At 47.6% G+C, this 14436-nt stretch overlaps 1 protein-coding gene, 1 non-coding gene and 1 pseudogene across 2 annotated transcripts; 1 reads left to right on the top strand and 2 right to left on the bottom strand.

The window, feature by feature from the left end:
* Positions 1–668: 668 nt before the first annotated feature.
* On the bottom strand, positions 669–771 carry LOC119282881. Its single transcript, XR_005138914.1, has one exon. It is a non-coding gene; the product is annotated as a U6 spliceosomal RNA (small nuclear RNA).
* A 237-nt stretch (positions 772–1008) lies between these two features.
* Positions 1009–5884, top strand: LOC119279864 (annotated as a pseudogene).
* A 1010-nt stretch (positions 5885–6894) lies between these two features.
* On the bottom strand, positions 6895–13519 carry LOC119278119 (leucine-rich repeat receptor protein kinase MSP1-like). The gene is made up of 3 exons (XM_037559477.1): positions 13418–13519; positions 11406–11523; positions 6895–11081 (listed from the first exon to the last, which is right to left on the bottom strand). The coding sequence occupies exons 2-3, from the start codon at positions 11415–11417 to the stop codon at positions 7161–7163; spliced, it is 3933 nt and encodes a 1310-aa protein (XP_037415374.1). The 5' UTR covers positions 11418–11523; positions 13418–13519; the 3' UTR covers positions 6895–7160.
* Between the last annotated feature and the right edge of the window lie 917 nt (positions 13520–14436).

The following is a 14436-nucleotide window of genomic DNA, read 5'->3' as shown; positions in this document are numbered from 1 at the left end:
CCGGCTGGTTACACAGCGTCACGAACCTCTTTTGGCTGGTAATCTCCTCTTTTGGTGGTTATTCGTGCATCTATCAAAAAAATTGTCTTTGTGACGTTATCTAGTAAAATGCAAGTTCGCGCCCTCTGTACATTTAACTGGTACAATTACATGAGGAAATTGTGCTGGAGTATCAGTTTGTAGTCAACAATGGCACATTTCTTCTTCTTCAAATATGCTCTTAATCGAACGAAATAACATGGATCGTCAATATACACGGGTGTATGTTAGCCGCAAAAAATGATCCGAAAATATGTCTCGTTGTATATCAAAAATGGTGTTAGGGTATTTTTATTTCTCAATCGTTGCTCGTAAAAAAGTCTAGTATAGTGTTTTAAAAAAAGTTACAGGAAACCGACAATAAGCTGCATAAGGGAGCTGCAAAGTTGTTTCACAGAATTTCACCACAGTTATGCCCAACGTCTAACAGGATTGCCAAGAGGACTGTATATATGTGTTAAAAGGAAAGTTGGAGGGCCAGTTCGTAAGTGGAGCTCCAGCACCAATAGGGCTGCTACAAATAGAAGTAAGGACCTACCTGTAAGCGTTCACAAAGAAGCGAGGGCGTGGAAGTAAGGTACCAGGGGCATATATGCGAGAAGAAAAGTGACCTGCGCGCGAAACCTCAAAAAAATTTGGACCATTTCTCGATTTGTGCGTGTCATCCTTGCGCAGGGGCCATGCTAATCTTCTCTGTATCGTTCCAATTTTATCGGATGTCCCCGAAGGGACAGGTCTGGCTGTCGCGGCCGGGTTTATAAGCTGGGTCGAACTCGCTGAGATAGCCGAGGTGGGACTAAACATCAGCGGGTTTGTTGCCATTCGCCTAGCCGGTCTCCAGCACCAGCCTCGCGTGGGCTGCATCCACTTCCGCGGCCCTAATTCTGTAGACGGGGGCCCAAAAAAAACTGAGACCAAAAAATCCTGTCGGTGCGCTGCCGCTGCCGCCCGCCAGTCCCGCCACGGCCGATGATCCGGCGTGCGAGCTGCCGCCTCCTCCCGGCCGTCTCTCACCACACGCGCCCGCCCCGCCGCGCCCTCGCGGCCAACGCGGCGCTGCAGTGGCTCGACGACGAGCTCACCTCGCTCGCCCTCCCCGAACCCGGGCGCGGACCCGGGGTCGACGCGCACGCGTGCGCCAGGCTGCTGCAGGGCTGCGTCGCGCGCGGCGACGCCCGCGGCGGCCGCGCCGTGCACGGCCACGTCGTGCGGGGCGGCGGCCTCGACCTCTTCTGCGCCAACGTCCTGATCAACCTGTACGCCAAGCTCGGGCCCTTCGCCGGCGCGCGCAGGGTGTTCGACGGGCTGCCGGAGCGGAACATGGTGTCTTTCGTCACGCTCCTCCAGGCCCACGCGCTGCGGGGGGAGTTTGAGCCGGCGACGGCGCTGTTCCGGAAGCTAACCAGTTCGTGCTCACCTCGGTGCTGAAGCTGGTTGTTGCCATGGACGCTCTGGGGCTCGCCTGGGGCGTGCACGCTTGCGCGTGCAAGCTGGGCCATGACCGGAACGCCTTTGTCGGGTCTGCGCTGATCGACGCCTACTCCATGTGCGGGGTTGTCGGTGATGCAAGGCGCCTGTTTGATCGGATCGTGGGTAAGGATGCCGTTGCTTGGACTGCTATGGTTTCTTGCTATTCTGAGAATAACCGCCCGGAAGACGCGCTTCAGGTTTTCCGGGAGATGAGGGTGGCGGTTTCTAAGATCAACCCCTTTGCACTGACCAGTGTGCTCAGGGCTGCCGTGTGCTTGTCGTCGGTTGCGCTAGGCAAAGGTATCCATGCCTGTTCAGTAAAAACGCTTTATGATGCTGAGCCTCGCGTTTGTGGTGCGCTGCTTGATATGTATGCCAAATGCGGGGGTATTGAGGATGCCCGCTTGGCTTTCGAGATGGTTCCCCATGGTGATGTGATACTTTGGAGTTTTATGATATCCCTGTACGCACAGAGCAATCAGAACGAGCAGGCCTTCGAGCTGTTCATCAAAATGATGCGGTCTTCTGTGGTGCCTAATGAATTTAGTCTATCAAGTGTTCTGCAAGCTTGTGCTAATATGCCCCTCTTGGACCTAGGCGAGCAAATTCATAGCAATGCTATAAAGATTGGTCATGAGTCTGAGTTATTTGTTGGAAATGCACTAATGGATCTCTATGCCAAGTGCAGCGACATGGAAAGCTCACTCAAGATCTTCTCATCATTGCGGGATGCCAACGAGGTGAGCTGGAACACAATTATTGTTGGTTACAGCCAGTCTGGTTTTGGAGAAGATGCTTTGACTGTATTCCGTGAAATGCGTGCTGCTACAGCACCTTCAACTCAAGTTACATACTCAAGCGTGCTCCGGGCTTGCGCAAGCACAGCATCCATCAATCATGTTGGCCAGGTTCACTGTTTGGTTGAGAAATCCACATTCAACAGTGACACCATTGTAAGCAATTCACTTATTGACTCATATGCAAAGTGTGGATGCATCAGGGATGCTCGCAAGATATTTGAAACTCAGAAAGAACATGATTTAATTTCATGGAATGCCATAATCTCAGGATATGCTGTTCATGGACATGCTGCACAGGCCCGAGAACTTTTTGACAGGATGAACAAAAATGGTATTCAAGCTAACGATATCACTTTTGTTGCTCTCCTGTCTGTCTATGGTAGCACGGGTTTAGTGAGCCAAGGACTCTCTCTGTTTAATTCTATGAAGCTTGATCATGGCATCAAGCCATCCATGGAGCATTACACTTGCATTGTTAGACTTCTAGGACGTGCTGGCCGTCTGCATGATGCTCTGAACTTTATTGGAGATATCCCTAAAGCACCATCTGCTATGGTTTGGCGTGCATTGCTTAGCTCCTGTATAGTGCATAAAAATGTGGATCTGGGGAGATTTTCTGCAGAGAAGGTGCTTGAGATTGAACCACAAGACGAGACAACTTATGTCTTGCTATCAAACATGTATTCTGCAGCTGGAAATTTGGATGAAGTTGCTCTTTTGAGGAAATCAATGAGGAATATAGGTGTAAGGAAGGAGACTGGTCTTAGTTGGGTTGAGATGAAGGGTGAAGTTCATGCCTTTTCAGTAGGGTTGGAAGACCATCCAGATATGCGAGTGATACATGCTATGCTAGAATGGCTAAACCTGAAAACCCATAGGACAGGTTATGTTCCTGATACTAACGTAGTGTTGCATGACGTAGATGAGGAACAAAAGGCTCGCATGCTGTGGGTGCATAGTGAGAGATTGGCTTTAGCATATGGGCTTGTGATGACACCGCCTGGACATCCAATTCGGATAATGAAGAATTTGCGCTCCTGCTTGGATTGCCATGCCATATTTAAGGTGATATCCAAAATAGTCAAACAAGAAATTATTGTGAGAGACATCAATCGCTTTCATCATTTTGACAAGGGAACATGCTCATGTGGTGACTATTGGTGATGTTCCATTGTCCATTCATGTATTGAAGGGAGCTGCTCATTGATTTGCATCACCTTTAGTAATACTGGATTGCTGGTTGAAATGATTATGTTGATGATTTGCATTTTGCTGGACATAAAAGAGCACCCTTTGTTCAGGTGAATCATGTACCAGGTACACTTTGTGAACTAAATTCTGTATTGATCTCTCAATAACATTTGTATTCATCAATTCTACCTTAATGTGCTAGGTTGGCATCAATAAGCAGGATAATTTGCAAAAAGAAAAATGCTTGCTTGATCTGGACTGAGCAAAGGTAAACATGCAATAGATCCAACATTTTTTTCATGAACGTATCTCATTGTGATGTATATGTACCCTCTCCAGAATGTTTTGCTTCAGAGAAAATGCAAAAGGCTTGTGTCTCGATGTATTGAAAAGGTAGAAAGGATAGTACAACCCAGGAGGGCAAGATACAACACACACTAGAAAAGGAGAGAGAGAGAGAAAGATTAGTGCACATCCCAATCAACTGGGATTAGAACACGCAACCGCAGAGCACCGGCACAAGCCAAATGGTGGGCCTCATCCCTGATTAAACCTGTTAGCCCTCTCCAGAATGTTACATTGAAGGATAAGGAAAACATCAATTGAAGGATACAGAAAACTTCAGGTTTTGTGCGGTTTCTGGTGAAACCCTCTGATCATGAAATTGCCTTGTCATGATCAGTGAAGATTAAAGCGAAAGGGTTGTTTTGGCTATGATAGCAAAAGAGAATAGAACATTTCATCTTTCTCCGGAGGACAGGGATTTAGTTGGCAAACTGCGGATACTGCCTTTATCGATGATTTTCTTGGGTATCCTGAAATGGATCAGCGAACTGAACACCATTGTACATCACAACAGACAGTAGAAGGGCACCTTCAATTTGTTTTCCTGGTTAGTGCTGAAGTTTTGAAAAGTTGACAAGGTGCGAATATTGAAACTCACTAAATTTAGGATCGATGAAACATACATAAACGGTGCATATTTGATGTTTCAGAGATACTTACTTTCAGATAAAATATTATCACCTAAGGTTGGGAATGTGCTGTCCTAAGTTAGTTCAGGAATGTAGGTGCATATGGTATAACACATGCCAGAGCTCTCCCCTCTCCCCTCCCACGACACTCCCGCAGGTGCCGGAGAGGAAACCCTAGCCGCCAGACTTCTCCCCCGCCGCCGCCACAGGGCGCGACCGGGCGAAGCCCAGCCGGCGCAGGCAGCGGTGGGACTTCTTGCCCCTACGCGCGTGGGGGTTGGTGCGGGCCGTCGTCCATGGGCCTGGGCGTCGCGGTCAGGTGGGTTTCTTGGTAATACCGCCATAAGCAACCTGCATTTGGACTTCAAATGCGAAAAGGCAAGTGAAAGTCCACAGTGTTGTCAGCGTGATGTGTGTCGTGCAGAGGTTGTAATCATTATTTTTGGTTAACAGAATTCTGTATTATCCCTCTTTCGTGGCAGATTTGGGTCAAACCAGAAGGTCGAAGATAATTGTTACCGGTGTTCCACAAACTAAGGCTTGTGAATTTGATTAACATTTCTGAAGAATGCGATCTCACCTGGACAATGTTCATACTCCAAGGTGCACCTGCCCTGAAGGAACTGGGCATCATGGTAACCTCTTTGTACCGATTCTTTAATTCTCTTTTTTTTTGTTCCACCTCGTATTGGAATTGCAAAGCGTATTGTTTCATTTAGAAGTTAAACTTTTTGTGACCAGTTAGGAATTCTTTACCTGATCGAATGCAGGTGCGGAATCATTGGTGTGAAATGATATTGGGGAAGCGGAGGAAGAGGCATGCGTACAGCGAGGAGAAGGACAAAGGACTTGAGTGGGAACCATCTGCATCTAATTTCAAACACCACAGTCTGGCTGAGCTCAGAATCTATGGTAGGTTTAAAGCAGAAGAAAATTTTGTTAGCTATGCCAGATGTGTCATGGAAGCAGCGGTGAATCTGGAGGACATAAAACAATATAATAATCCAGTGTGTGATAATCGGAAGCACAAGGTTCCAAAGGAGTGGATACGGAAGCAGAAGTTGTCTCTTAGGAACAAAATCACTAAGGGGAAACTTTAAGATTGGCGAATCAAATCCTAGCCGTCAATTGATCGAGGGTGAACTAGGCTATACAGAAATACAGGATACTAAGCATGGCAAGTTGGGAAGGAAATACTTCTGACAGATTTAATGTTCACTATCTCCTTCCAGTGTAGAGACTTCATACATTCTATGCATGATCATGCAAAGTAAAATATGCCATACGTGCACCTATATCTTATTTATATGTTATAAACTGTTAAAATTCGACCTTGTCCATCTTATAGCATGTCATTAGTGTTTGTTTGTCCAATTCTATATAGTGTTTGTAATAATCAGGTTAATAACCAAATCAAGAGACAAAGAATAATACTAGTACTTTGTTTCATCATCATGTGTGTTAAAGGCCGGGTACCAAGCTGTGATTTGCTGGGGTAGCGATGGCTGTGATTCTTCACGAGCTGCAGAAGAGTTTCGTCAGCCTGCTCGTTGCAGTTTGGGCAGTGAATATCATCAATATGCATACCCCTTCGTGTTAACATGTTCCTGGTGTTAACTCTGCCATGTGCTATCAGCCAGAAGAAGATTTTACGCTTGACCCTGCTGGAGCTGTTCCAGATGCTTTTTTAAAAAGACGTGCTCTGCCTGATTGCCCAACAAATACTTGTACATCTTCATCGAAGAGTATCTATTTTTCTGTCCCAAACAAATCCAGTTATCTTTGCCTAGGGGGTTCAGAGCAGGGATGAGGTCAACTAGCGGGAGGAATTGCTCATGAGCTTGTGTCGACAGCGGTAGATGAAAATTATGGGCCCAATTCAGGCAACTGGCAAACTCCTTGATGGTGACCGTACCAGAGATGGCGAACGAATGAAGCTGAGGGAATTTATGTTGGGAGTGCTTCTCCGTTCCAGGGATCAAGCCAGAGATGAAAGTGTTACCCGGCTGAACCACACATGTGCAGGTTTCTTTGTAAGCAGGCACTAAGCTGAACTGCTCATTCCTGCGTCGCGTCATTTCTCCCCATTTCTCAAGATTCTGCTGGCCTGGCAATAGATACTAGTACAACTGTCAGTATGGATTGGCCACATGACCCTGAAAGAAAGTGAAGAGCAGAAGAGCATATTCTCGCAAACAGATGAGCATAACCAGTACCAGACTACTGGGAGTTCTATGGTGCACTATTACACAGAAGAAAAAAATCAGTTAAAGCATAAGCAGCAGCAAACCAGCGAATGAGGTGAGATTATAAAGCTCTGGATCTGGCAGAACAGACAAAAAAACATGAGCTTAGAACTACCAGTTCTTTGAAATGCATAAACAAAAGAATGGACAAGTCAACTTTCAACACAACCATCTGCAGAGCTTGTGAAACACTCATGCTGCCATGAGTAACTGACAAAGACAGTACATGAATCAAGATACAACAGCATTTGTCCCAACTACAGCCTGAACATGAGCAACACTGGTTTATCTCATTACAACCTCCAGCGAGGTTACTCAACACAACAACAAGTTACCTTTCTTTTTGACAAAGATAAAAACTACAACTACAAGTTGCCTACCATCAGCCTACATTATTACATCATCACATCACTGTCAAGAACAGTGCTACGAGGCCAGCACTACGAGCCCCTGGACACCGTCACCACCAGAGGCCCGCACTCCATTGCCTGGGTCGTCTTGAGGCCCTTCACCACGTCCACCATGCTTGGCCGCTTCCACGGCTCGTCGGCCGTGCAGTCCAGGGCGATGCCGAGCACGCGCACCATCTGCTCCCGCCACACGCCTGAGACCGGCAGGCAAGGATCAAACAGCTCGTTCCTTGTCCCGCGAGCGATCACCCATCGTACCCAGCCGACAAGGTTCCCACCACCTTCCAAGTCTTCTTGCCCTGTAGGTGGCCGTCCTGTAAGAAGCTCCAGCATGACGACGCCGAAGCTGTACACGTCGCCTTTCGTGCTGGACTTCATTGTCTGGCCGTACTCCGGGGGGATGTATCCAAATGTACCGGCGATGTCGGTGCTGACGTGAGTCTCGCACGCGCTGATTATCCTTGCGAGGCCAAAGTCAGAGACCCTCGGCTCGAAGTTCACGTCCAGCAGGATGTTGCTTGATTTCATGTCCCGGTGGATGATATGAGGCACAAATCCTTCATGAAGGAAAGCAAGTCCATGGGCAGAACCAAGGCAGATCTTGAGACGGTCTGGCCATCCAAGTGCTTCAACCGCATCTGCACGGTTCCTCAGCCATATCTCAAGGCTCCCATTCTCCATGTACTCGTAGATCAGGAACCGCTCGTCGCCGCAAACACAGTAACCAAGCAGGGGAACAAGGTTTGGATGCTTCACCTTTCCAATGGTCTCCATCTCAGCTAGGAATTCACGGTCACCCTGGAACTGATGGCCACCATGAAGCCTCTTGATCGCGACTCTCCGGCCTTCAGGGAGTGCCGCCCTATAGACAGTGCCAAAGCCACCATCACCTATGATGTGTTCTTTACTGAAATTCTTTGTGGCTTTCAGTATATCATCGGTAGTGACCCGCAACAGTGAATGCTGAAAAGTTGCGAGATTGATACTCAGAGGTTCCCTTGACTTCCTTCCTAGGAGCTCATCACTTGAGGTTGGCTCAACGGTAGCCTTGGCCTTACCAGCAGGCACAATAACCAATGAACTGTTCCTTGATAGTTTGTGTCTCAGATAAAACACCAGAAGTACCAACACAATGATGACAGCAAGTGAAAGGATACAAATGATCCCTAATCTTCGAACTCGATGAGATGGATGAGCCACCCTACGACCAGTGCCAATAGTAGAACAAACACCTCCTGCTGCACAATCAGATGAGCTGAACATGTCGATGTGGTTACCAGAGAAGTTGGCAAATGTGAGGCCAAATATATTGCAAATACCACAAGGGATGACACCATAGAAATCATTGCTTGAGAGGTCAAGATAGTTCAAAAAGCTGAGATCAGAGAGTGCTGATGGTAAGCTTCCAGTGAGGCTATTGTTGTGGATATCAAGAGAAGACAGTTGTGTGAAGTTTGAGATAGACTCATCTAGGGTCCCTGAGAAATGGTTACTGCTTGAATTGAAGAAAAGCAATGAGCTTGAGGATTCTCCGTCCATGGGACAAAAGAATAAAATTTTCCCAGAGAGATTGTTGTTACTGACATCCAGGCGGTTCAGATATTTGTTGCACAGCAAAGACTGGGGTAGACTTCCGGTAAGTACATTACCGGACAAGTCTAGCATTGAAATTTTGGGAAGAACTTGGCCTATCTCAACAGGAATGGTGCCATTTAGGTGGTTGTTTGATAGAATAAGGCCTTGAAGTTGTACCAATGGTGCAGACCAAGGAAGCATTGGTCCAACTAATCCATTAGAAGACAGATTAATGCTTGTAAGATTTGTCAGCTCACCAAGCTCTGAGGGAATGGTGCCATTTAGCAAGTTGCCTTGCAGGTTTAGCACCATCAGCATAGAACACTTCTTTATTGCTGCCGGAATCTGACCAGTCAACCGGTTGTATGACAGATCAAGAAGGCCGTTATGCTGCACAAACTCCGAGTCAGGGTGAACCTCATTTTCAAACCCCACACAGATCTCAGCAGGAATAGCACCAGAGAGCTGGTTATAAGACAAAATCAAGCTATTGAGCAATGTCAGGTTCGATATGGCCCTCGGGATGTGCCCGGTCAGATTATTAGAGCTCAGGTCCAGTGTAGCAAGGTTTCGGCAGTTGAAGAGTTCTATTGGAATGTTCCCAGATAACCCATTGCCATGCAGAGACAGAATAGTCAGATTTCGTAGATAGCCAACAGACTCTGGAATGGGTCCTTCCAAATAGTTATTGTCAATCTGCAACCTCTGCAAGCTGGACAGCCTACCAATGCTATCTGGGATCTGGCCGGTAATCTGATTATTGCTGAGAGAGATCTGCAAAAGAGTTGATGACTCCCACAACCTGTCAGGCAGCATTCCTGTGAAATTGTTAAGGGACAATTCCAGACTAACTAAAGGCAGCTCAGCCAGGTACCCTGGTATCTCTCCATGAAGATGGTTACCTAGCAAGTTCAGCTCGGTGAGGTTTGTGCATCCTTTAAAAGTTTCCTCGATACTTCCAGTCAGATTGTTATCATGCAGTATGAGTGTTTGCAGGGAGTTGTTTTGACACATCTCAGCAGGGACAGAACCTGAGAGACGGTTGGTTTCTGCAGAGAAACTGAGCAGATGCTGCAATGGCAGCAATGGCAAAGGTCCACTGAACAAGTTTTGACCCAGCGATATAGATCTTGCATTTGCCCAGTTCCTTATCCAATCTGGAATATTGCCTGATAGTTTGTTCCCTTCCACAGAAAAAGAGATAACAGTTTCCAGTTCTGCAAGTTCTTCAGGGATGGAGCCAATGAAGGCATTAAATGACAGATTTATGAGAGTAATCTTCTTGCAGTTACTTAGTTCTTTCGGTATGCTCCCCCTGAGCCCTGCATTCTTCGCAATCAGCTGTGTCAGATTGCCAAGCAGACCGATTGATGTTGGGAGTTCAGCATCTAAGTGGTTCTCTGATATGTCAAATTCCTCCAGGCTTACAAGACCGCTGATTGACCAAGGGATGGTGCCTGTGAGTTTGCATTCAGGGAGCAGAAGTACTTGAAGCCGCTTCAGATTACCAATGTCTTCTGGAATGCTCGCGCTGAACGCATTTTGGCCCAAAATCAGCAGTTGAAGGTTTTCCAGTTGACCAATCTCCCTAGGTATTGGCCCCACAAAATTGTTTGAGGACAGATCAAGTGACATAAGGTTCACCAATGAGCTGATTCCAGAAAATATTAATCCACTGAGGTTATTCTGGCTTAGATCAAGATGCAACAGCTGAGACAGATTACGAAAAGCTGCTGGTATAGATTCATTTAGGCTGTTCATGTGAAGGTCCAGAAACTCTAGGTTCTGCAGACTGCCCAACTCTGTAGGAATGCCACCGGAGATGGAATTCCCGGATATGGACAGCTTGGTGAGATGCTGCAACTGAGCAATTGCAGGGCTGAGTTGTCCATGTAATAAGTTGTTGTCAAGCACCATTTCTTTCAGCATCTTCAAGGTATATAATGAGGCAGGCAGGTTCCCAGTAAGCTGGTTATCATTCAGTTCTAGGTACTGAAGACGCTGCAAATTCCCCAGGGTGTCTGGAAGCTCACCAGTAAACCCACACCCACTTAAGTTCAGCAGAACAAGCGACTCGAATGCCCCAATGCATGAAGGAAACCGGACGTAGAGTGGCATGGAGGACAAGTCTATGGCCACAACGCTACGCCCCGAACAGGTTATACCTAGCCAGCTGCATGGGGGAGTTTCTGAATCAAACCAGCTGCGAAGGAAACCTTTTTCTTCAGCAATTGAGTGCCTCAGAGTGAATAAAGTTTTTATATCACTTGATTCAGACATGACAGAGCTGGGGATGAAGATCACAAGAAGAATGAGAAGGCAGATGCTTCGAGATCCCATTGCTGTTATGTTCTTTGGACTTGTGTAGCGTTCAATCTGCATAAGAGATAAACATGTCAGCAGCTTTCAAAAGAATACGTCAAAAGTTCGTCATGTTCACTATGTCAGTGCTGAAAAAAACGAGATGTTCTATGTGATGTGGCACAAAAGGAAATTCAAATTTTCCTTTAGCTTATGAGGAAACAATAATCGAAGTAATAATCAGGTTTTTATTTATCTGAACCAGACTGTATGTTCAAGGCTTCAAAACAAATGGCTTGTTCATTATAGAACTTAATAGATTTTAATCACACTTCGATGTAAATGAGCAATCAAAAGTTGTACAAACATAGAGCTCAAGCAGGGATTTACACTGACTACCTTCTCAATCATATGACGCTCTTTCTTTGCTGCTATTAGTTACAACAGAGATACAGCAGACGAAAAGCTAAACTCAATCAGATGTAATACGCTCCCCTCAGAAATACACCCTGAACTCCTGAAGAAAAAGAAGAAACAGCAGTCAGCTTCATGTAAGTAAATAGTAATGCTCAGCTCAATACACAAGAATGAGTAAACAAGCAAGCCCATTATAGTTCAGTCAACATCGCACAACACAACGGAAGAACCACAAGTTACAAATACTCTCACTTAGCACTTCCCCCTACCATCTAGCAAAGAGACCCGGGGAAACCCCGGTGGTGATTAGTTACCCTAGTCTCCAAAAGGAGCAACACACTACCATAACAAACCCAGGAAACTCAAAGGAGAAAACAAACAGCAGCACAAGTTAAACCCCTCCCTAATGCCCATGAAACATCCATCCAACACAAAATTCACAAGCCACTCCACTGTTTTCCTATAACGAGAAAGGGCGGTATAGTAATGCTGCATGGTGGGGGTGCAGCTTTACATCAGATGAGATGGCACAAAACCAAGCATGCAGCATCATAAATGCAGGCAGGGAGGAAAGGAAAAGCGACGGACCGCAGGGCACAAGAAAGACTACTCCCACACACATCCCCTTCCCCACGAGATTCAGCAGGTGACGACACATACGCAAGCTGAGCACAGAAGAATCGTGCTGCATACACCTCCACCGCTGCGGATTAAATGAACAACCACGTCAAATCATGCCCCCTCCCCATCACACGAATCTCTGAAGCCTCTGACCGGGCTCTCTGATCCTGGTTCTTTAAACCTGGGAGCCAGAACAGCGATTGGACCGGACCCGATTCAGTGAGGCAATGGGTGACAATAATACAAACTTGATGGGGGTGATTGCAAAAGGGGTTACTGCCACTACCAGCATTTCTGCCTAAAGATGTCAGATCTTTTTCTTGTTTGCAGGGTAAAGATGCCAAATCCATACTGTACCACGCTTACAACTAATCTAAGCCAAAATATGAAGAAACAGACTAGTAGTACTTGTACAAGAATGTTTTCTCCAGTGATTTGGGCCATCATTTTGGGAGACGATTTGTTTACGGGGCTGTCCAGCCAAGTACGATTAGCAGCATATTAAATGTAGTTCTACTGCATTCAAGTGTGCGCACAAAACAAAAGTGCGGCCAACCGTGGGCCGGCAGGGAGTCTACGGCCGCTGCAAAAGAGTAAGTACGTGCGTAGCCCGAGACAGCACGAAGGGGTTGGGTTTCAATTGAACTGACGCCACGACGGCGAAACCGGGCGCGGAATTTGCAGGAACAGAAATTACCAAACACTTTTTTCATCAAAAAAAAGTGAGCAAAACAAACCGAATTGAAAACGAGAACACTGAGAAAAGCTCCGTAAAAATTTTGAGGAAAAAAATACCAATACAGTAGTAAGATTCTGGGAGACGAACAGGACAGGAACAGGGAAAAGCTCCGCGAAAAAACATCCAAAAAGGAAGGAAAATGCTCTGCAGTGAGTACAGCTTTGCATATGGAATAATTGTTCAAGAACAAAGCTATCATAATTAGGAAGACCCGTGACGGAGAAGCTGCAGTAATCCTCCTCCACCCCCGTGAAGTTGCAACCCCAGATTAGAGATCCCCGCCGCAGCAAACTACTTGCTCGAGGCTTCGTTTTGGTACAATGAGGAAAAAAACCGAGGCGCGACGGGGATTTTGAGGAGGACAAGGAGGAATCCCTCTCTTTGCCAGGAGAGGAAAATCGAAGAAATGGCAGATGGTTCCACACAAAGTTGCACACAATTCGCAAACAGAGTACTACTGGCGAGCAACTGAAGAAAAGAATTCCCGAACAAATCGGCAAACAAATTGGGCCTTCTACTACAACGATATTTAACAGCAATCGGACTACTGAAACCCATGCCGTTGCTGCGATTAATCCGAGATGACGAGAACAAATAAAGACCACGCGCATGCAGCGGCATGGTAGGTTCATACCGCGACGATGCCAGATGTGGAGACGCGGGAGCAGGGCCGCCCGAGCGCTGGCCGCCGCCGCCGTGGAGCCGACGAGCCGCTTCAGCCGCCGCTTCTCCGTGCGCTGGAGCCGGAACCAAGGAGGCGGCCGAGCGGAGGGAGACGGGCCGCGCCCGCGGTTCACGCACCTGCAGGGACGAGGGAGGGGGCGTGAGCAGCGGGCGAGAGGGAGGGGGAGCGCGGCGGGCGGGACCGGCCGGGGAGAGGAGGAGAGGGGAGGACGATCGGCTCGCGCGCGCACCTTGCAATGCCGGCGGCGGCGGCGGGCGCGGGCGGACGGCGGCGTGCTCCTGCGGGGGTCGCCGGGTTAGGTGGGGCGCGCACGAGATGGGCGTGCGCGCGCGGTGGGCGAGAGAGCGAGCGGCGGCAGGCAGCGGGTGGGAGGGAGGAGAGAGCCGAGAGCGTACGTACTCGCGGCCGCACTGACTGGGGTTTGGGGTTTGTGGGGCGGGCGGAGGACGAGGCGGTTTGGGGTGGCAAAAAAGGTGGCCTGCGTGCTCTGCTCTGTTGCCTCTCCTGTGCTTGCTGCCTTCGCCGTTAACGATATGATGAGCAGCGGTCACGTTTCCTCTCCCATGGCCATCGAGTCGCCTACCCTTCTCGCAAGAAAAGTAAGTCACCACTGTGTCTATGTTCGCGCAAGAAAATGACCCTTGCCGTATGCACAGAACATGAATTTTTCCATGGTGACAAGATCCTCTTGGGTTACAAAAATCGCCGAACAGGGTGTAAATCTTCGTTTTTCTTTGAAAGAGGATCTGAATCCTCCGGTTTACTAGCATGCGCATTGTGCAATGCGCATGCTGTTGGCGTTGTAATTGTCTGAAGATCGCCCGGAGTAAAAAGCGATCTCTGAATATATGCAGGAGATATTCGTTCCCGAAACGACAAATGGAAAATAAATGTGTCATAACGCAGCTACACTGTGTTGTCTCTTCCTATTTGCACGCGTTCGGCGCACGAGCGGGCGGATGGTGTTG

This window comes from Triticum dicoccoides, chromosome 3B (genome assembly GCF_002162155.2).
Source record: "Triticum dicoccoides isolate Atlit2015 ecotype Zavitan chromosome 3B, WEW_v2.0, whole genome shotgun sequence".
Taxonomy (NCBI): Eukaryota; Viridiplantae; Streptophyta; class Magnoliopsida; order Poales; family Poaceae; genus Triticum; species Triticum dicoccoides.
The sequence above is the reverse complement of the archived record's forward strand: the minus strand, read 5'-3'. Positions and strand labels throughout refer to the sequence as shown.